The sequence below is a fragment of the Passer montanus genome, unplaced genomic scaffold (assembly GCF_014805655.1).
Source record: "Passer montanus isolate IOZ18808 unplaced genomic scaffold, ASM1480565v1 scaffold52, whole genome shotgun sequence".
NCBI lineage: Eukaryota > Metazoa > Chordata > Aves > Passeriformes > Passeridae > Passer > Passer montanus.
In genome coordinates, this window is record NW_024370152.1 from 1,170,462 (window position 1) to 1,192,391 (window position 21,930).

General features: G+C 42.3%; 1 protein-coding gene across 2 annotated transcripts in view; it reads right to left on the reverse strand.

Annotated features, from left to right (window-relative positions):
- The window catches only part of TRABD2A (TraB domain containing 2A), an 81,124-nt gene that overhangs the window by 9,635 nt on the left and 49,559 nt on the right, over positions 1-21,930 (reverse strand). The window contains exons 3-5 of one of the 2 annotated variants that reach the window (XM_039724186.1): positions 17,210-17,356; positions 14,885-15,059; positions 1,736-1,826 (exon numbers count right to left, since the gene is read on the reverse strand). In XM_039724186.1, coding sequence (XP_039580120.1) covers positions 1,736-1,826; positions 14,885-15,059; positions 17,210-17,356 — 413 coding nt within the window. The remainder of the gene's footprint in view (positions 1-1,735; positions 1,827-14,884; positions 15,060-17,209; positions 17,357-21,930) is intronic. The other variant, XM_039724187.1, reaches the window with a different exon arrangement.

Genomic DNA, 21,930 nt, shown 5'->3' on the forward strand with positions numbered 1-21,930 from the left:
TGAAAATCTATCCCTTCTTTATTCAGTTGTCTGCCCCTACAGTTACATCTTTACAGTGCAGTATCAGATCTTGTTTATTCTCAAGTATATAAGCTATATAAATTATCTTTCTTTAAGCTTTAAGAAGCTGCTGTGGCTGTTTTTAGGAATACCTAAGCTAAGAATGAAAAGACAGCATGAAAATATCAGTGCAGGCTGTTTTGGGTTTGGAGGTTTTTTTTTTTTGTTAGTTTTTATCATGCTTGTAAACGCTGATACACTGGATTTTCTAGCACAACTCCAGTGTCACAGAATCATTAAGTCATGTGCTTAAGCACAGGTGCTTCTCGTTGTCAGACTATGTGACTGGCAGAAACAGGGTTAGGAGCTGGCATTCATATAATCATGGGCTAAGTCTTGAATAAATTTTTTTCATGTAGAGTTAATGATGTATGTCTATATCAAGAATCATTACAGAAACATGACCTGCCAGAATTTCAGTACCATGTTTTCAGACAACAGCTAAGGTGGTATAAAGAGAGATGAAGCAATCAGAGTATGAGAAAAACAGCTGTTACTAATTTGCACCACACCTGTAGAGCCCTTGGCACAGGCCAAGACTCAACTGTGCCTCTGCACAAATCCTATCAAAAGGCAGTACTCCTGCCTGAGAGTCCCTTATCAGAAATGTTGGGTAGGAGGGACAAGGATGTCCCTCCCAAAAAGGGACACTATGCCCAGCACAGAACATAAAAGGGAAACAGTACCATAATTGAGATCAATTTCCAATTTTCTCCTTTGTGGTTTTTTAGGAGCGAAGAGTGAGTATATCTGACAGTTACATCTTTAGTAAGAGTTTGGAGAAGGGGAAAGCAAAGATTACAGACCCTAAGCTGGTGGCAATAATTCCAGGAAGAGGTGAGTCAAAGCACAAGTAATTCTTGGTAGAGAGTGGAGGAGAAGATTATCTGGCATTCTCTAGTTACTGAAACCATGGCAGTGGATAAAAGCATCCAGTGAAAGATAAAAAGAAGAAGGAAGGGTATATCCCAAAGGACAGCTGCAGGGTGAACCAGAACAACAAGTACCCTAGCTTAAAAATGCAGAAGCAAATAGGGGACATGAGAGCAATCAGTCATAGAGACAGCTTGCAAAGACTCCGGGCAATGAGATTCCAGGCTGGGAGACAGTAAACAGAAAGATTTAAAAATTGCAATATAAAAGAAGGGGATTATTAAAAGGCACGGCAATCAAATATATAAAAGAGAGGAAAGAGAAACCTGGGAGCCTGTGTGATACGAGACAGCATCCAGATCTGATGAAGCATGCATGCATACTCTGTGGCTGTTCATTTAACAGTTAAAAACGTACAAGGGTGGAAATTTTATTAACAACAACAACAAAACAAAAAAACAATACAAAAAAACCCTAACAAACAAATAACAACAAAGAAAAACCAAAACCAAAAAACCCCAAACCCACAAAAAAACCGCCACAAAACCAACAACAACAAACCAAAGAGCCCCAACCCCAACAATAAAAGTCAAAAAACAAATGAAACAAAAAAAAACCCCAAAACAAAACCAAATAAAATCCCCTTTCTAAACTAGCTCATGGAAGAGAAAAGCTAACTGCTGGGAAGGAGAGAAAAAGCCTAGCTGCCTTAGTTGTAATTCCAGCTACCATTCCTATTTCATAATTGTTTACAAACCCACTCCCGCCAATGGCTGTACAGCTACGTAAAAGCATGCATTACTTGTTGATGGCTTGTCCAGCTGGAGTGTGTTCTACCTCGTACCCTTCTCTCCTTAAAACATCAATCACTGTGTTGTTGCCCATGAAGTGACCTGCAGTTAAAAGAAAAATGACATCAGAACTCACCAACCACATGGAGAGAGGGAGAAAAACAACAAAGTCCTTCCTCATCACAGGAGGAGTGCCACACTCAAGGCAGGCAGGGCTTTATCACTCTCCATCAACATGCACCAGAAACATGGGATCTCTAATGAGTGATTGCTGAACTTTGCCAAGGTCACTCCAATTACTACAGTCTGCCTTTCTAAAACGCAGATGTGATTGCAATTACTCTGGTCCCACAGGTTGTTGCATAATGGTCTGCCCAGGGAGGAGATGGAGTCACCATCCCTGGAATTGTTTAAAGAAAGACTGAATGTGTCACTTAGAGCCATGGTATATGGCATGGTGGTGATTGTTCAAAGGTTGGACTTTATCATCTTAGATGTCTTTTTCAACCTAACTGACTCTGTGATTATCAGGGCATTGTGGATTACTTGAGGGAATGAGATGAAGTTTGGACACCCGTGTTCAAGAGCAGCAGTGAGTCTACCACTGGGGGTGATGCAAAGATCAGAATCTGGCTACATTTTAACACTCTCCACTCTGAAAGCCAATGACTTAGATCATAAAACCGATCACCTTCTTCATTATATGCCACTGGGGCCAGAAGCTTGACCTCAGCCATGCTGATGAAAGGACTTACTTTTAGAAGGACTTAGATAGTTCTGCCCTAATTCTGTGATTTACATCTCTGCTTCATTCTCAGATGGCTGTTGTGGCTGGTAAGATTGCATTTTGGCATCATAGCGAATAAATGACTACTCAAAGACTGCAGGAGCTTTCCTGACTCTATGCTCTGCTCACAAAATATCTTCCACCATCACTCTAAATTGTCATCAGACCAGGCTGCTGAGAAGCAGAAGAAAGAGAGAACAAAGAGAGAACAAAGGCCTTGCACACTCCCTCACAGATCCAGCTTTCATAAAATATTTCTTCATTTAACAGCCTCCATAAATTAAAATTGGCCTTCAGCAAATTACTCATTGGAGTGATTCCTTGCTTCTGTAGATGTACACAGTGCTAAAACTGATACCAAAGTTACAGCAAAGTAACTCCAGAAGAACTGTTTTCTGATAATACTGTCCATAAATACATGGCAATAGAACCAACAGAACCATCCCAGTAGCCAGGGAAAGCAAGAAGTTATAAACGGAATTCTAATAGTGCTGAGAATATCAGGAGACTAAACATAAGGGATTCATGACTTTTCATTCCAAAAGGGGTTGAATGAATTGGAGTGCCAAAATTCCAATTTCTCACACCACAACAGCAAACTGCTTATGATGTGCCAGCTTAAGGCATGAATTGGATGGTACCATTTGAGCACAAGATGGATTTTCCCCCAGAGCCTAAGAGCATAAACCAGTCTAGCTCAAATGAAACCTTTTAACTGAACACTGCAATGCACACCCACTGGGTACCATATTTTCTCACAGAGTAATTGGATTTTGCCTCACCTCCTCAGATTAAATTTAGTCCTCAGAAGGAGCAAAGCTTATGTACCATTATGGTGACCTAACCTAATACTGATGGTATCTGTTGGTTCCCAATGGCTCAGCCCCAGGTCCACCTAAGCAAGAATTCCATCATGTCAGCAAAAAAGACCAGGGAACAGGAATGACTGTAATGAAATTTTGTAATTGAGTAAAATTAGCTAATGTAAAACAAACACTAGGTATATCAGATTCGACCTTCAACACAGAGGAGAGGTATGTGCAGAGGGAAGGAGAGAGGGATTAATTCCTCCTTCCCTGTCCCCACTAAGCAGAGGAAGGGGTGCTTCCAAAGGGTGATCCACTCCTTTCAAATGGCAGGGAGGTAGGACAACTTGGACTTGTAGGGAAATAGAAATGCCTCTCAACTAACAAGGATAGGGGTATATTCCAAGTGTATATTCCAAGTTCAGATGAGGCATTCATCTCATGCAGGCAACGATGCATGAGCCAAATCTCATCTTGAGAAGTGAAAAGCAGTGCCAAGTCTCTGAAATCATATTTCCTAAACCAAATCTTTCAGGAGGAAAGGGATAAGACATAAAGATAAGCAATCTGTAAGGCAATGTATTGTCTTAAAATAATTTTCCTCGAGCCAGTTTAAGAGCTGACAGTTACATGGATTTCATGTGTGAGTGAGCTACTGAATAGTTGCTCATGCCACATCATTAAACATACTACTGCTCCATCAATCTTCAGTCATCCTTGCTCAGAGCAGTGATTTAGAGTGGAATGTAGGAAATCACTGTAGCACATGAATGAATCCCATTTCAATCAGTCAACCTGCTTGAGTGATTTTCTATAGCTGGGCTCTTTATTTTTAATTTAATTTAATGCAGTGATAAGAATATATTTTTTATCACAGTTATCTGTACATACTTTCACGGAGTGCCTTTGCTCATTGTTGCCAAGGCAACAATGTCTGCATGTGAGAGGAAAGTGATGGGCTAATATTGTGAAAAGAGAACAGACCAATTGAATAAATATGTGTAAAAGAGATTCATACAAATACAAACAGCCACGGGATGTTAGATTGTTCACAACACATGAGCAATCAGGAGCCACTCAGACTAGGAACATAAAGGGTTGTGTGATGCAATATTCACTATCCAAAAGGTGGGCCATTTGCTCTTCCTGAGACAGAGCTTATCTGTGGCCCAGAGGATCTACAGATTCAACTGATTGAGCTGCAAAATTTAAAAAGTGGCAGAAGGGTGAGAGTTTGAGGTACAGGACCCCATCAGGAGCCTCTCTAGAGTCAGAACTTTTGAGTCATTACTGGGGACCACCATAAAAAGCAGTCAGTGGTGTATGAGAGATCAGATTGGTAAAAAAAAAAAACAAAACACACACACAAAAAAAAACCCAGTAAGAAACATAAGAAAGAAGTCACTCCCCAAGGTTTAAGATGAAGCATCTATTGCTGCAAGGGAAACTTAGATGATAAGTGGCATGGTGCAGGCCTCTTTCACCTGTTTTCTATTTTAGCCTAACACACTTGAATGCTCCCCAAAAGAAAGGACCTGGGCTCTGTCCTATCAGAAAGCCTGCTCTTCTCTTTCTGTACATAGCCCTGCATTATCCACACACCACTAGGTGAAGAGATGCCTCCAAGAGGTCAACTTACTCGGGCAGGGGGTGGGGAGTCATGAATCTTTATTCTTCTGTGTTCAAGCTCAAAGAGAAACTAAGAAGCTGTTGTGTGGACCAGCTCAGCCATGCACTCTACTGGAGATTAAATAAGACCCAGGCCTTTAATCTGCACTGAAAGGAGATGGCATGCAGGGACCACAACAGGCAATATGCTCAAAGAACAACGCAGCTTGACCAATGTGCACTTGCAGACTTGACCAGGCATTGTGTGCTTCTGACCTTCCTCAGCAGCCATACCCAATCCTGCAGAACATGGGCTCCTATTACTGCCCTGAAACCTGTGTCTCCTGCTTGCAGCTTTTACTGTAAGCCCTTGTGGAGCAGCTTCTATAACTGTGTCAGTTTAGGTAAGTTTTATCTAGATGACTGTGGGTTTCAGCAGAGATTGTTGAACCCAAATTCGAGCCATTGTGAGTCAGAAATATTTCTGCATCCAGCAAAAGGAACTAGGAAATATTGCAAGACAAAGGTTTAGTTTCTGTTAATAAATTTTAATTTTTCACTGAAACCAAGTCAGTAAGACTCATGAAAACTATACTCCTCTCCAAATTTCAATAAAATTTACTATACCAAGCAGATAAATAAAGTTCTTTGACCTCTTACAGTCATGTAAAAGGAATCCCCCACGTATACATAATTCTGTGTTTTCTTTAGTAGAAAGATGGCACTTCCCATCCACCCCAAAAGCATGTCAAGACCTCACCATTTACAAACATCCCAAGACAATGAATCACTGGACATACATGTAAAGACACCAAACTGTCAGGAAACCTGATCTTAACTGCTGACTTCCAAGATGTTGTGGGAACAGCTAAAGCACAGAATTATAGCACTGCAATCACAAAACAGCACAAATTAGTCCAGCCACTAGGGACATCATAAAGCTGAATGTTTATTTGGACTACAAGCACTCGAATGGACTTTTGGTGCCAAAGACTCTACGTGTCACTGAAACAAATACTTTAGAGAAAGTTTCAGAGTTATGGATCTTACAGTTATTTAGAAACTTCCTGGAAATGCCTATGGCAATTATCATCTGCATTCATTCTTCATAACTTTGCCTTTAACATAAACACAGTTATATTTTTTAAGTAGACACCGGGATGCAGAACTTGGAGTAATTTTAACTCAGCTAGTACAATTATGGAGGAAAATATTTATTATGATCCAAAGCAAAAGAAGGAAAACGTGATATGATCAATTCAATTACAAATAACTTTCCTTCATACATATGCTTTCTGCACACACTTTTCAAGAGGAAGACACTGTTTTCAAGCATGAGTACTATACACAGCTCACACTTCACTTCTCCAAGAACCAGGAGGAAGAAATTTTGCACAGTTACATTAGATAATCCAAGCAACATATGGAAAGCAGAGATCAGTTCATAAGTGGCTGGAATTGCAAATCTGCCATTAAAGTGTATCAAATGCAAAACATGTAATACTATATCCAGTAAATTCTTGTTTCTCACAGTATTTCCAAGTCCAGAAAAGTCCAGGTACCAGAACAGAACCCAAGGACAAAGAGCATGGTAGTCTCACAAATTTAATAGTGCAGGGAGAAGGAAATGACAAAGATTGAAAGGGATGAGGTAGTAAAGGGATGACCAATGATGCTGTAAGTCAACTTAAAGAATCCCTTAATTCACATTAGGTGTAGGAGTGTAAGGATGTCACATTAAAACACTTCTGGAGGTTTGCAGGTCAAATCCCATACAAACAGCCCTCCCATGCCCTCCTGTATTTTTCAAACTCCAAACAAAATCCTTCCTTTGATTACCTGCAAGATGAAATATTAATGAAATACTACTCCATAAACTTTGAACCAATTTTTTATCCTACTGAGACCATGGTAATTGTTTGTCCACAAAAACATGGTTTTCCGGAAATCTTTTATTAGTACAAAGCCTTAGTGGACCATACTTCACTACTCTTGAACCAAACAGGAAAATCTGGTGGGTACAAGGGTACAATTGAGGAACAGTGGTGTTCTCTATGCTCAAGAAAGTACTTTCCCTAATCAAATCACCTATGTAACTTCTCATAGTAGATGTTGCACAAGTAGCGTTGTACAACACAGAAAAAATGGTCTAATACCATGGAAAAGAAGCATGTGGAGTTACAATTTGCATGAGTCAAAATGAAGGTATTTTTCTTGTGAACGATAAGAAGATATTCATTACCTGTTTGTGTTGAAAATTAGGGCTCTTAAACGTAAGATGTGAGTATTTTTAATCATTTTTACCTTTGGGCAAAGTCAAACATCCTGACAATCCCAAAATTGAAGTTATAAAAGGCTTTTTCACTGATTACAAGATTGACTTTATGGCTAAATTAACACAGAATAAAAGTTTACATGTCCATATTGTTTGTTTTGTAAAAAAATTAGATAAGAGAAATAGTTTATATGCAGGCAGCCTTATCTACTGGGTATCCATTTACTGAGAGTTTTCCTTAGGTTATGAGACAAGAAGACCTTACGGAGGTGCTATGCTAGCAACCAGCACTATGCTACCAGTAAGGGAAGGAATTACCAGTGTAATATCTGAGCTACACGACTCACGGATACCTCTGCCACTGGACCTGCTGCCATTACACACCACTCCTTCCTTTCCTGAAAAGAAGTTATTAAGGACTCAAAATTCCTGTAGCTCAAAACACACATTACATGATGAAAGTTTTCCCACTTTAGCTGCCCAGTAAAGGCAGTAATGGGCAAACCCAGCACTGATAAGAAGACTGCCAGTGTCTGAGCAGAAACAGCACAGTATTTTGGTCTGGCTGACTTTGACAGCTGCACTAATATATTAGAACAGAGGTTACTGCCTCTAATGGAGAAATGCAAAGCTTTCCTCATTTCAGTGTCAGAGATGTCAGGAGTAGTGCCCTTCATATGAACCCTGGGGCGCTGGATGTGGCTCCTGCCTCCACACAACATTATCTTTCCCCTTCAGGGGTTGTTGTTCTAATAAACCCTGTCATTAGCATTCTGAAGACTCAAAGAGCCTACTAAGGAAAACAGTCTCAAAGCTGCTGGGTTGTATCTGGCATTCTCAGATTACAGAGGTACAGGCACACCTTCAGGCACTCAGCCTTTCCTCCCACCCAAGGAAGTTAAAATGCTGCTGCATTCCAGAGACAGAAGCATGCAGGCAATCAGCAAGCCCTTTGAGCCCAGGGAGAAGTGAGGTGGCCCCACAGGACTCATTTAATCTGTTTTTTAAATCTATTTTATCACTAGGTTGTCTTCCTGCCCCTCCCAAAAGCTTTTTTTTGCCTCTTCCAGGTTCCACAAATATTCACCCACTCACAGACATTTCATGACCTTACTCACTAAACATTTCAAATCTTTTACATAAGGCACAGGTGAATCTACATTCCCTGTGCAGACCATATCTCCAATTCCAAATGTACTGATGACAGCTTCGAATTTTCCATGGTGGATTCTGAATTCCCACCAAATTTCAAAGTGATATCTCATTTCCCTGAGCAACTTTTGTATTCCCATGGCTTTTCTTTGATTTTTGTTTTATGGGTATAAACACCCATACAAGATGGACAGATACATCCTGGGCTTAGCACTCTTGACTGCTTTTTACACCCACTGCTGACAGATCTTTTCTGCCATCTTTTCTTACCCAGAGAAAATAAATCTTGGTCTTCTTGCATAATTTCGCATCTAAAGATTCCAGATGGAACCGAAAATGTCAAGAAGTAAGACTGAACAGCTCTACATGGAAGTTGCACCACCTAACACATCACTCAGATTCAGCACACTTGCCCCTGGAATTTTTGTTTTGTTTTGTTGGTTTTTTTTTATGGTTGTGGGGTTTTTCATGGTGGTTTTTGTGGGGTACTTTTTGTTGTTTGTTTGGTGATTTTTTATTTTTGGGTTTTTTGGGTTTTGTTGTGGGGAGGGTTTATTTGTTTGTTTGGGGTTTTTTTTGTTTGTTTGGGGTTTTTTTGTGGTTTTTAAAATTTATTTTTATGACATAAGGATTGATGGAAAAGGGTTTAGACATGCCTATGTGGCACCTAAGGCTGACACAAAACTGACCTCTCACATCACAAGGATTGCCTCAAAACCTGCAGAAGCTGAAGGAAGCCATTTGGTGGATTACAGCAGACTGGGATAACCATTGGTGGTAACACATTCTGTCTGGGAAAAAAAACAGTCAGTCCCTGGAGGTTTGACTCCATACAGTCTGACTAATGCCAAATAAACACATTTGTTATTTCCTTTAGAAATTAGAAGAAATGGTTGCTGAAGAAGTTCTCACCAATATCCTCTTTTTCTTTGTATTAATGGTGGCTTACCAACATCCGATATACTTTAAAGCCTCAGAATGATGGTTTTTTTCAGGAGCAAGGAAAAATAGCTCCAAGAGAAAAAGGAATTTTCCAGTGTTCTCGAGATTAAGAGGACTAGCTTCCGAGGTTGTCAAATCAGCCAGCCTCTCTCACTGAAGTCAGTAATTTCTTCCACAGGGAAATAAGGAGTCTTAGATCCCTCTGTACTTCTTATTCATGAACTGACACTTTGGAGTTTCTCAACTATTCAAAGAGGCAGGGGAGACTAGAGGGAATTTAAACTTGGCTCCTAGAAACCTGACTTCAGCAGAGGTCTTGTCTGTCAAAATAAAGTCAAGATCTCAAGCTGCTAAGTATGCTTCCTCCTACATAATAAAAACCCCAACACTTTTTTCCCCCCTCTCTCTTATTCTTCAGCTTCTCCAAGAGAAACCATACGTGAGCTAAAGGAATAAAATGGAATAAAATGACCATGCTGAAGAAACACCCATCTAGAATTGAATCTGGTTTGAAACATGAATGGGAACATGGAATGCCTCTACTGGCACGTCAGCAGTAAACTGTAGACTAGATAAATATAATCTAAGCACTGAAGGGGGCAGAAGACCTGATGACAAAGAATGTGGGAAAGGCCAAGTACCAAATGTCTTTGTTACTTTATTTAGTGGTCAAACCAACCTTCAGGAATCTCAGGTTCCTACGACTAGGGGGAGAGTCTAGGACAAAGAAGGTTCACTATGGATGGAGAAGGATCAGGTTAAGGAACATTCAAATACACAAGCCATCTTCAAGTCCCTATAGGATACATCCGGAGAAAGTGTGTTAGTTTGCTTAATGTCACTAGAGGCCACTCTCAATTACCTTCAAAAGATCATGGCAAGTGGAGAAGGTCCCTGAGGACTGAAAGAAAGTCTTGTCTTCAAGAAGTGCAGGAAGAAGGATCTGGGGAATTAAAAACTGCTTAACCACACCTCTGTTCCTGGGAGAGGTGGTGGGGCAAATCAGCTGCAAATTATTTCCAAATGTGTCAGGGATAAGCAAATGGTTGGGAGTGGTCAGTATGGATTTATGATGAGGGGAAACTCGGTTCATAAAGTTCAGTAAATCCAGTTCTGCACCTGGGCAGGAATAGCTTCAGGCACCACAACAGGCTAAGCACCAACTGGCTGAAGACTAGTTTGGCAGAAAAAGATTTGGTGTCTTGGTGGTCATCAAATAGGCCTTAAACCAGCAAGATGTCCTTGCCAATGGCAAGGCCAATGGCCCCATGGGCTGTGTGAGGAGAAGTGCTGCCAGAAGATTGAGGGGGCTGATCCTTTCCTGCTCCTCAGCCCTGGTAACACATACCTGGGTCCATCCAGTGTCTAGCTCTGAGTCTCCCAGTCCAAAAGAGATGAGGACATACTGGAGAGAGTGCCACAAAGAGCCACAAAGATGATGAAACAATTAGAACGTGTAATTCTAGGAGAGGCTGAGACTATTCTGTCTAGACAAGAGAAGGCTTGGGGGCCATAACTATGCATAAATACTTCATAGGTATTTATTTATTGCAGAATTTTTCCCAGTAGTATTGTGCCATGGAAGGACAAGAGGCAATGGACAAAATCTGATATTCAGGAAGTCTGACTTAAACATAAGAAAAAGCATCTTTAGTGATTAAACACTAGAAGAGATTATTCAGAGAGATTCTGGAGTCTTCATCCTTGCCCATACTCCAGTGTTAGGAAAACTGCTTGCTCTATATGATCCTGCTCTGAGCAGAGGGATGAATCAGACAATTTCCAGAGCTCCTTGCCACTATCAACTATCCCTCAACTCTGGGAAGGTTTAGCCAGCATGCAGCACCCTTGTAAAACTTGTACAGCAGGACAATGCAGTTCTCACTACATCAGTGTTCCCTTCCTAGACAAACCAGAAACCTATGGCATTACCTGGCTGGCTGGCTACGGAATCACATGTGCCATCACTTACACTGGCTTAGCACCCAGATCCTGAACGTCACACTCCAGAATGCAGGGAAATTAGAAATGCATACAGAAGGAAGACTGCTGGTGAAAGATTATAGCTGGCTTTGCTTCACACTTTCCACCACTGGCAAAAGGGAGTAGGCCTGGCTCGTAACCCTGGTGCCTACATACATAAAGGCCTGTCCACAATTAAGATAAATCTTTACTGAACATAGTGGAATGCTGCTCACATTGCCAGCGCTCTCTCCCCATGCTTTCCTCTAATTCCCCCAAAGAGACTTTGGCTTGGAACTTTCCTTGTTGTGCTCTGGCCAGAAGGAAAGTGTTTTGAATATTTTCAGAAAAATCTGCCGGTTTTCAGTTCTCCACTTTGGTGCAAATTACTTTCAAAGAAAAATAGTTCCAGAAATTAGCTCTGACTGTGAAGCATTTTTGACCAAACATAGGGAGAGTTTGCCTGATTGATTTTAAGAAAGGCATAAAATGTACTGAATCTAATGATTATGGCCCAAATAAAAACACATAATTTGATGTAAGAAGTTAACATCTATAGCAATGCAGCTATATGAAGACCTGAAAAGGGAGGAGACTTCTTTACCACAATATATTACACATATATAAATCCCATCAACCCAGTTATAATATAAAATAAATCAGTATTTTCTGATTTTCCGCCATTTAAATAAAAATACCAAGAGTAGTTTAAATAACAAGAGAAGGTATATGTAATACCACAGTCACCCACAAACCATGATCTTGCTTGCATATAATTGATGATAAAAGTTGTTTTTTCAATGGTGTTTTGTTAATTGAAAGACTGGACTTTCCTTACAAAAAACCTATCTGTTTTAAAAATAAATACAGGGTGAAAAAAATCTGTAAAGAAAACAACTGAAACTCTTCTCTCCCCTTCTAACTAGGCGACCCTTAAATATCCTACCACCATTTTAATACAACCTTGTCCTGCAGTTTATAAGCTACTGCTAGGCGATACTTTCTTCACTGGTGTCAGAAGGGGGCAAACCACCAAGACACCATGATTTATTTCCATTCCTATAACCTTTTTTTTTTTGCTTCTCTTTTCCTACTACTCATTCTAACCTGCCTTGTATGAGCACTTTTCTGGAACCTTTTCACAGTAATTAGCAGCAGTACAACTACAAGGAATGCTTAAAACTGATCATGAGATATTTGTTCATCTTCACTGCTTGCTGGCATAAAAATAACTCTTCTACATAATTATCTATCACATACAGCAATCTGCATAAGCAAATGGCTGAATTAGCTTCCTAGAAAACAATGAAAGACTGCATTCATAATTGCAATATGCACTCAGGAAACCTCAGAAATCTGTAAAAATTGATCTGTTTTCTGCAATATATCCTGTGATGCTATTTCTCATTTAGATGTTTAATAAGAAACAAATGAAACAAACAAAACAAACAAACAAATGAGCAAAAACCCACCAAGAAACCACATGCAGTCAAACAAGGGTGTAATCAAGAATTGTGCTGCTAAACGTGGGAGGCTGCCACTATCCTCTGAACAGAACTATTTGGAAGAGCAGATGAGAACAGAGTACAGACTGGTATCAAAGCCAGAGAGTAATCAGAGACAATTTCAAAATGGGTCCAAAGCCCCCAGAGAAGAAAAAGAAGCTGTCTGGGTTCAAAAGTATGATGGAAAAGCATGAGAAGAGCCCACCGTGTGCTTGGACATCAAGCCATGTGCACATAAGCCAAAGATCAAGGATGTTCATTTAGGCACAAGGTTCCTGGGAGCGCTGCAGTATAGAAATGTTGGCAATCAGGACACAGAAAAGGGGGAAATGGAAAAATAAAAGGAAAAGAAAAAAGAAAAGCAAGATTCAAGTAAGCCTGGGAAAGGATTTTAGTACTGTCATGAAAGCTGAGAACAAGAAAGCTGAGAAATTAAGAAGGACAGGGATCTGTACTGGTCCTGCAGTGCTTCTGGGTTCTGGGGCAGTGCTGTGCACACCCCTGACAGTGAAGACACTCTGGGGCAGAATGGCAGGAACATATAGAAATTGATGGGAGGGGAAACAAATGACGCAAAACCGTCTAAAGACGTGTGATTTGTAGGTGCTGGGATTCAGAGTGTGCAAGGATGGGAAGAAGCTCTCTCCTCTGAAAGGCTCTTGCTCTTGGGACATGTCAGAGCAACACATATGTCTGCCTACATGGGCTGCTCATCACTCAAGCTGTGAGGCAGCAACCAAAGCCCAAATATCTACAACTGGCCTCCTGACAGAAGCGTAGCCACCTGCAACAGATGCAACTTGGACTTGGGGCTGGTGCATGCTTTTGTCAGAAACAGGTTCAAATGCAGTTAGAACTTCAGCAGTGGAGTGCAGCAACGTCCTGGTCTTAGCCTACAGAAAGACAACCAGGGCCTGCTTCACTGTTTTTTGTGACAGCAAGTTGCACAGAGCAGTGATACTGTAGGAAGACTGCAGATTACAATCCTCACACACATCTGAACAAACAAGGGCAGCCACCTTTCCTGACGTTCTGGCTCTCATGCATATGGCCCTTGTTATGCTAAATTTGTAACCACAACTCCCTGTTGCAAGTACAGAAATTCTCACAAACTCTGAATACAAATGCTTTTAGTGTTTAAGTAATATTTTCCTTGCCTTGTCTAGAGCTTTCATCCTCACAAAAGCAATATGCATTGAGACTAGAAAACCACACATAGATGCTGACACCAGTCTCAGTTTTCCCCCTTTCCCAAAGGCCATATGGCTCATGGTGGAGGGGATGTGATACTTCTCTGGGAATTAGCACCTATCTTTTTTAACACTGATCCTAACTTCTTCCTTTCTGTGGAGCCAGAATAAAGGATGGGGGTCATGGCAAAACAATCGTGTTCATACCCTCCACTAGTCAGAAGTGTAGGTGCTAACCTTATTGAGTTGGATATGCTTCTGGATGTGCCTGTAGAGTCCTGCTGACTGCAAGGAGGCAGAAAATGGAGTATATTTTCCCCAACTGGGCCTATTGTGCTGCTCCAATATAGGAGGAGACACAACTTCCTTGTGGAAGTGCAGTGAAAGAGTCAAGGAAGGTGCAGGAAGAAGAGAAAGGTGAAATTGTGTCTTGCTTATTCCTTTGCATTTATTGAGTCCCTTAGATTCATACAATTTGGCATATTCTTCTTTTGAACATGTCCTTGAAAGGTTAATTCAAGCACTGGTGCAGCCTCAGATGTGCTGCCTTTCATCTCAGCTCCCTATTGCTCCTATCATCTTGCATTGGTTGTCCAGACAATAAACACATGTGTGTGTCAATAACCTGCTCCTCCTGTGGATGCACTGTAGTTGACTCAGTATCTTTGCCTCTGCATACAGCAAATATGTCTGCAATTAACAGATATTGCAGTAAGCACATGCACTGTGAGCTTTTTGCACACTGAAGAAAAACAGTCTCCGACACTGAAAAGGTTTTCCTACTAGGGTACAACTATCAGGGGAAAGCTGAGTTCTGTGTCCACCACAGTAAAAATAATTCTTGCCTCTTTAAACCGAGGCAAGAATTTGCAAAATCCTTCTAAATGACATGGAAAAGATGAGTTCAGGTTGAATGGCACCACAGTCACATACCAGCTCCAAATGCAAAGAAGAAACTCTTGTCTGGGTGCTCTTCTAGCAGGTCCTTCACCCTCCTGCCCATTCTCTCATTGCGTTTGTAGATGAGCTCCTGCCGGAAGTAGCTGTCTATTTCTTGGGCAGTAATGCGTTCATGGGCTGGAAGTGTAGCATTAATGAAATTTGGGACCTAAGGTAGAAAAAAAAAATCTTCACGAAAGGGGAATTTATTTCACAGGCAACCATTATGCACGGGCATTTTTGCTCCACACAGAGTGCAGCAACTGCCTCATCCCTCAGGGCATAGCCAGTAGGACAAAACCCAAAGCAAGCTAAAAAATACTTAGAAAACTTCTAATGATGCATGGTGCCTCATTTCTCTCAATGCATCATTTCATAAGCTAGCCAGATGGATTTTTTTTTTTAATTCAAAGTCAACAAATGTTATCATTTTGCCACGTTGAAGACCCTAAATCCTGACTGATCATTTGAAGAAAGTATTTGCCCCTAACTGTCTTTAGCTACATACCTCTTTCTCAAATTGCCACAGGTATACCATAACTATAATGATAATTATGCTCTTCTAAGAGAATTCACCTTGTATCAGAGCCCTCAGGCAGCCAAAGAATAACTGTGCAATTTGAAGTAGTTAAAAAAAAATCTCAAACTTTAAGAGGGCCAGATTTTCTCAAGAAAGAACGTGTTGCCACCTCCAGTTGCCCTGTCCTGACAGTATCTTATAAAATGCTGGCTTCCTCCCCTGGGGCCCCCAAGGACAGCTGTGGCTGCACACTACCCTGACCTCTCGCCAGTGGAGAGAAAACCTGGGTCTGCTATTGTTGCAGCAGTCCTGGCTTCTTGACAAGTAGCTTTAGGCATTCAGTTATGGGGACAGTTAACTAAAGGGCCTGCAAGCGGTGATTTCTGGAGAGCAGACCCACTGATAAGCCAGGTGCTTTCCCTTGCAAGTCTGTAGCAGATGCAGAGACTTTGGATTCCCCCAGAGACTATTACAGAATCTTTCCAAAAAGGAGTTAGCCCCGAGGTAGTCATCTACTAGGCAAGCATGGAGTCAGATACAACTTACTGAGAAGTTCTGCTTAAAAGATAAACTGACAGTGTGGCAAACGATCAGTATTCAGCTCTGCTGCCAAGAAGAGTACCCTGAGGTGGAGCCCCTCACATTAAGTACAGTTTTTTCCCTTGACAACATGCTGGTTTCATAGAGCTGCTGTCTCCAAGAACCTAGGGGCAATGTCTGCAGTCTGTAACATCTCCACAGGATAGTGATGCAGCATCTGCATCCTCTTAAAATGCTGGTCTCCTCTGAGAAATGCTTTGAAACCTGTGCATGGAATGCACAGTGTAAAAGCTAGGCAGTATTGATGACCAGGATGCCTGCACCTGCAGGCAGGTGGGTGTGCAGGATGGAAGGCAGCAGCACACACACAAAGCTCAGCACCACAGAAGCAGGAGTTAGTATGACTCTGCAGCTCTGCACTGAATGTCATAGCAAAATGGTTATTCCGCACAGAGAGCTCAGGTATCAACACCTATTCAGCACTCCAAGGATAAAGCCTGTGTTTTCACTGATGTGCACAAATTGCCAGGCAATACCTCACAAACAAGAACAGAGAGGCCTGATGTCTCAGCCTGAGGTTAGTTAATCTAACAGCCCAAATATGCCAAATTGGTCCCTGCTGGGCATTTTCTCATGGTTTAAAGATCAGTTTTACATTCCATTGTGCAGCTTAGGAAACCATCTCCATAAACCCAAGTCTGTGAGGCCTCAGAAGGTCTCTTTTCCTTCACATTCAGTCTAAATCTATCTTTTCTTTGCTTCATTCAATTTCTCTTCTTTGGGCCTTGTACACAGCACACAATCATACTGATAGGGGACACTAAAAAGCTTGTAACTTGCCCAACCTTACACAAGTATCCAAGTCACAAGTGCATTTCTCTGCTCCTATTCACACAAGAGCGCCTGCTGTTGCTTTCTGCTGTCGTTAGGTTTGCTCATACCTAAACTAGCATAATTCCACAGGATCCTTAAGAAAGTAAATTATTAACTCATAGATCTTTGATGCTAAAGTGAACACGGCACTCATCCAAAAGGGAAAGCCAGGTGCACCTTCGCTGCTTGGGTGCAAGAGAGGGGTTGAGGTGGTGCGAACTCCTGGAACAAAAGGCTCAGGAAAGCAGATGTGCCAGGCAGCCAGCAACATGCCCCTGGCCCTCACCCAGAAAGGGCCTGCCCGAGGAGAGATGAGCACACGTGTTACAGGGGCTAGCACTACAGGGAGAGGTGTGTAGTAGAAGGGCTGCAGTGGCAAGACTCACTTGAGAAGTGTCATGGTTGAAGATGATGGAGCTGAGGTCCCCACAGTTGTAATGCTTGATAAGGTCTTCTGTTGTATAGGGGATCTGGAAACTGCCTGCTCGGAGGCTCTCCTGCTGCAAGAGAGTCTGATTCAAAGCAAAGACCACCTGAGGGAGGGGGAAAAGGGAGGAAAAGACAGAGTTCCTGGTAAGTTCTCTTTTCATCCCATGAGAAGGTCACAGACACACAGCCACTGGCTGAAGGCTCTCTGAAGCTGCTCCCTGCTCTGAGCCTGCCAGTCTAGACATCACCAACCCTTGCCTCCTACAGCTCCACAGGTACCCACACCTTGGATCCTGGCTTCTCAGAGGGAATGGACTCACCACATTTAACTCAATGAGGTTTTGCCTGTGACTTGATTAATACAAATGCTACAAAGGGGCAGGCTGAAGCATGGGCAATCTTACTCCCTTAGGTGACAGTTTGCCTGACCACCACAGAGCCCCAGGGCCTGACAGGCTCCTATCTTCATATCTCCTCAGCCACCTACCTAAATTAAGCATGGCTTCTCCTTGTTTGCCCTTCCTTCCTCATCTGCAAGAACAGTCACAGGCTTTTGTTTCCTGCATAGTGTCTCCTCTCAGACACCATATCTATTTCAGGCAGGAATGGCTCTCTAGAGTAGTCCAGGGAACATTGGTGGCTGTTGGGGGACACGGGAAGCTGCTCTCCCTGCAGCTGCTCAGTCTCAGTCTCTCCCAGTTGATTGCCTCCACAGGCAGGGTGCTGACAGCATGCCTTCCTCCTCAGCTGACCCCCAGGAATGCAAACATTCCCATCCCCTTTGCCTCAGTGAAAACTATCTGGCTGCTACAGCTCCGACCCCCATAAAAAGAGAAGATCAAAGAAGATCACCCTCCAGATGTGGCTGCCTCCCCACCTCCAGCACAGCAGGGCTCTCCCAAGGTGGTGGCCACAGGGCCTTACCCACACTGGCTGCTGATCCAACTGCCCCCTGCCTTGGGCACTGCACAGCCCATGAGGGTGGCAGCCACTTAAAAGGAGCAAGAGAGCACTTTGGACCAACAGGTATCTCTGAAGCCAAACAGATGCAGAATCTCTGTACCTCTAGCCACTGCAGACAGTGGCCACCAAGCTCCAGAAAGGCAGGAAGCCAAGGAAAGACTTAGGGTGGAATCTCCCCAGGGTCAACATGGAATGCCTGTGGCACCTTTGGTGAGTCATGGAGCTGCATACTCCCCTGTGCAGGGACCAGTCCTCTGCCAGCACCTGGCAAGTAAAACACGACTATCTCTTCTGAGCACATCTCCTCATGCTTACACTCATGCTACCACTGGTTTTCACACCAAAACTGGACAATTGTACCAAGCTTTCTGATTACCTACTGGTTTATGATTTTTAAAGGAAGTAAGCTCAGATATACTGCCTTGAATTTTTTAAAAAATTACTCATGAGAATGTTATTTTGTAAGCTCTGGTTACTCTCTGTGTAATTAACTCTCCTGGATATTTGCCTCAAACACCATCAAAGGCATTCTAGAACTGAATATATTTGCCAACACTATGAAACTCACACATGAGTAAGCATACTCAATGTACTGAGACTATGTGAACCAAATTTTAGGATCACAGAGCAGATGTGGAAACAAACAGGTGCAACTTCCCTCCCCTACCACAACCATCTGTCTTCTACGAAAAGGTGCAAATTCCAACAGACTTGAAATCATGCTGTCCCCACTACAGCTAGACTTACCTCTTTGGATCCAAATCACTGTGTGTGATTTGTAACACAATATGTAACCCAATATGAAAGCACATAACACAGCATTAATTCTGGGAGGGTGAACAGCAAAATTCACCCACATCTCATGTTTGTAAAAAGGCAAAGAATTTTCTTTATTGGTACAAATTGCACTCAACTAAAATAATAACTCTGTGGACAATCGGGCAAGTTACATCTAACTGAGCAGCGGCTATCTTGCAAAGGACCTCTGTTATATTTTAAGGTAAATTGAACCCACCAAACTGAAACCATTTTACATTTGAACAAAGGTTTTCAGGCAGGCTGGGATTTATCATACTCCAAAGTCACAATTTTCCATTTGTTTGGCTTCAGAGAACTCTTAGTGGATGCTAATGGCCAGACAACATTCATTGAGAGACAAGCCAAATTCATCCTGGAAATATGGGACTTCTACAGCCATGACAGCTAGGTCATGCCAGGAAAATGTCATATGTATAATCAGTCCAGCCAAAAGCACTTCCATGAGAATGGCCTATTTTTAAGCTATTGGATACCACCTGCTTGATTATTTACCATTAAAGCAGTGTGTCCTTTTCCAGCCTTCAAAACAAGGACCAGACAGTCCCTGTCCAGACAGAAGTCAGCAAACGTAACAGCCTCCTGAGCTGGTCAGGTAGCACTGCCTCAATGTAGACTAAGCACATCAAAGAGGCTTTGCAATCTTTACTGCTTGATTTTCATCCAAACACAAATCAGTTGAAGGCAACTGAGCCAGTAACTGGCTTCAGTAACTGGCTTCTGGGGAGAAAACACCAGCCTGCTGCGTGTGACATGAGAAAAAAGACGATCTTCCTCTCTCTGCTGTACCCCTGCAGCCTGTACTCCTGCTGTCAATTCCTCTGCTACCCTCAGGTCCATACAGATCTCTTCACTTCTCCCTTGCAATGTGCTTCAGGTGAAATAGATTCAGTCTTGCCTCCAAACAGACTGGGCCTGCATTGCAGCAGCCAGGCCAAGCCTTGGGGGACATTCCTTCCTGTGAACATACAGTAAGCTGCAAAGAGATACATAAATCTGCTCCAAAAGCACGGCATAAATTTCAATGATGACCTACAGTTACGGAGGATCACTGCACACAAAACACAGGAAGAGGCAACTCACCCTCTCTTCCTCCATATCTCCAATCTTACTGCTGACATGACAAAAAACTGCCCCAGTGAGGCAGCTTTGGTAGCTCTATGACCTTTGCTAAGAGTACATTTTTCTGGTTGGAGGTGTGAGAGTTGATACTGGACATATGAAGAAATTTCAGGATGGTAGCAGCTGAAGGCCTTGCCTGCCCAAATGAGAAAGCACAAAAGACCTTTTACAATGAGGTTGTGCATGTTTCATCTCAAAGAATAAAGTGCCCCAGGTCACTGCTCAAGACCCCTACATCCCATCCTGACCACAACTGCCTGGTGACAGAGCATCCAGCAGCCTGCCTTGGACCCCATGGCCATATTGGTGGTTTGTGTAGCAATGCATCAGCTGCTTTTCTTTGTCATGGAGGACTACAGCTGTTCCCTCACAGCTCGCACTTCCCCACAAGCAACATCTTTCCTCACTTAGACCTAGACCTGCATCCTGTCACTGTACATAGTACCTGAGGGGGGGTCACACCAGAACCACCTGAAGTCCCCCACACAGAGAGTGGGCCTCCACCTGGGGGCTGTGAGGGACCAGGGTGGTCTCCACTCCTTTGAGGACAGCAGCAGCAGCTTAAGTCCTTCTGCACCAGAAGCAAGAAAATCAAGATACAACAAAGAGGCAGAAATCAAGAGAGCATCAATGTGCTTGACAATCAGCCCTCCCTAATGAGTTACAGTAATTCATGCATCACACTTTGCACAGCTGGAGTACAGGAAATTCTGTTGACAAAAACACTCTCCACATAAGCTGGTCTGAACAGAATGGTGGCATCTCTGGTGGGGGGATGATGGCACACCTACTGAACACACAGGACTACAATTTGCCATCAGTATAAGTGTACAGCCTCTCAAAGCAATGTGACGGTTCCTCTCAATTCCTCTATCACTCCTACCTTCTTGGAGGAATTGAAAATCCTCAGCAGAAAGAGAAGGGGATGTGGGGGTAAAGGGGCAGGATCTGTTTGTGATATCAGAGGTTGCTTAAAGCTCTACCCTGGTGAGAAGGTTATCTTCAGTAAATAGCAATGGATAAACATTGTCAGGGTCTCAAAAAAAGGTAAGATTCCTGAACCTACTGTTCTTGAAGGATTTAATTTACTGAGATGGGTCTTGCTCAGAAGCTGATAACTCATTATCTGTCATTACTTCTCAAAAAAATCATCAGACTATGTGCAAAGTGATGCTTAAAGAAGACTACAGCCACCAAACTCTGCAAACTGGGTCTCAGTCTTGTTTACCAGATGTGAAAAACTGAAGAAAGTCAACAGAGGAGAAGCAGGTACCACATCAGCAGCTGGTCTGCAATTGTTATATTTGCTAGGCACAAATATTGCTTGCCTTCCGAAACCCCCATTCGATCCTGCAGTCCTTTCATTGCTAGTAATTCCAAGTAGTTAAGAAAACTGAAAATATGGAAAGGTTAAAAACAAATTTTTGATTTTTCTTAGAAATGAAATCTAAGAATTTGGGTAGATCTGAGCTCCTCCAGCAGGTGGTACAAAAAGTATTCCTCTGCCGTGCAGATATCTCTTGCATTACCCTATTTTACTATTTCCAAGATCTTTCCTGTGTTGGAATCCACAGAAATCACTCTACATTCATCCTCCTTGCAAGACTATTCTTCCTCATTTCACACACCCCCTCCAGCAATTCCATCCTACTCTGCTCCATTAAGTGTATTCATACTAGCATCAAAGCATCTTCTGAAAAGATGCATTTGGAGAACAAAAGTAACAAGTTTATTAGAAAGGGATTTTTTTATCTCCCACCTCCCATTTTCACTGTGA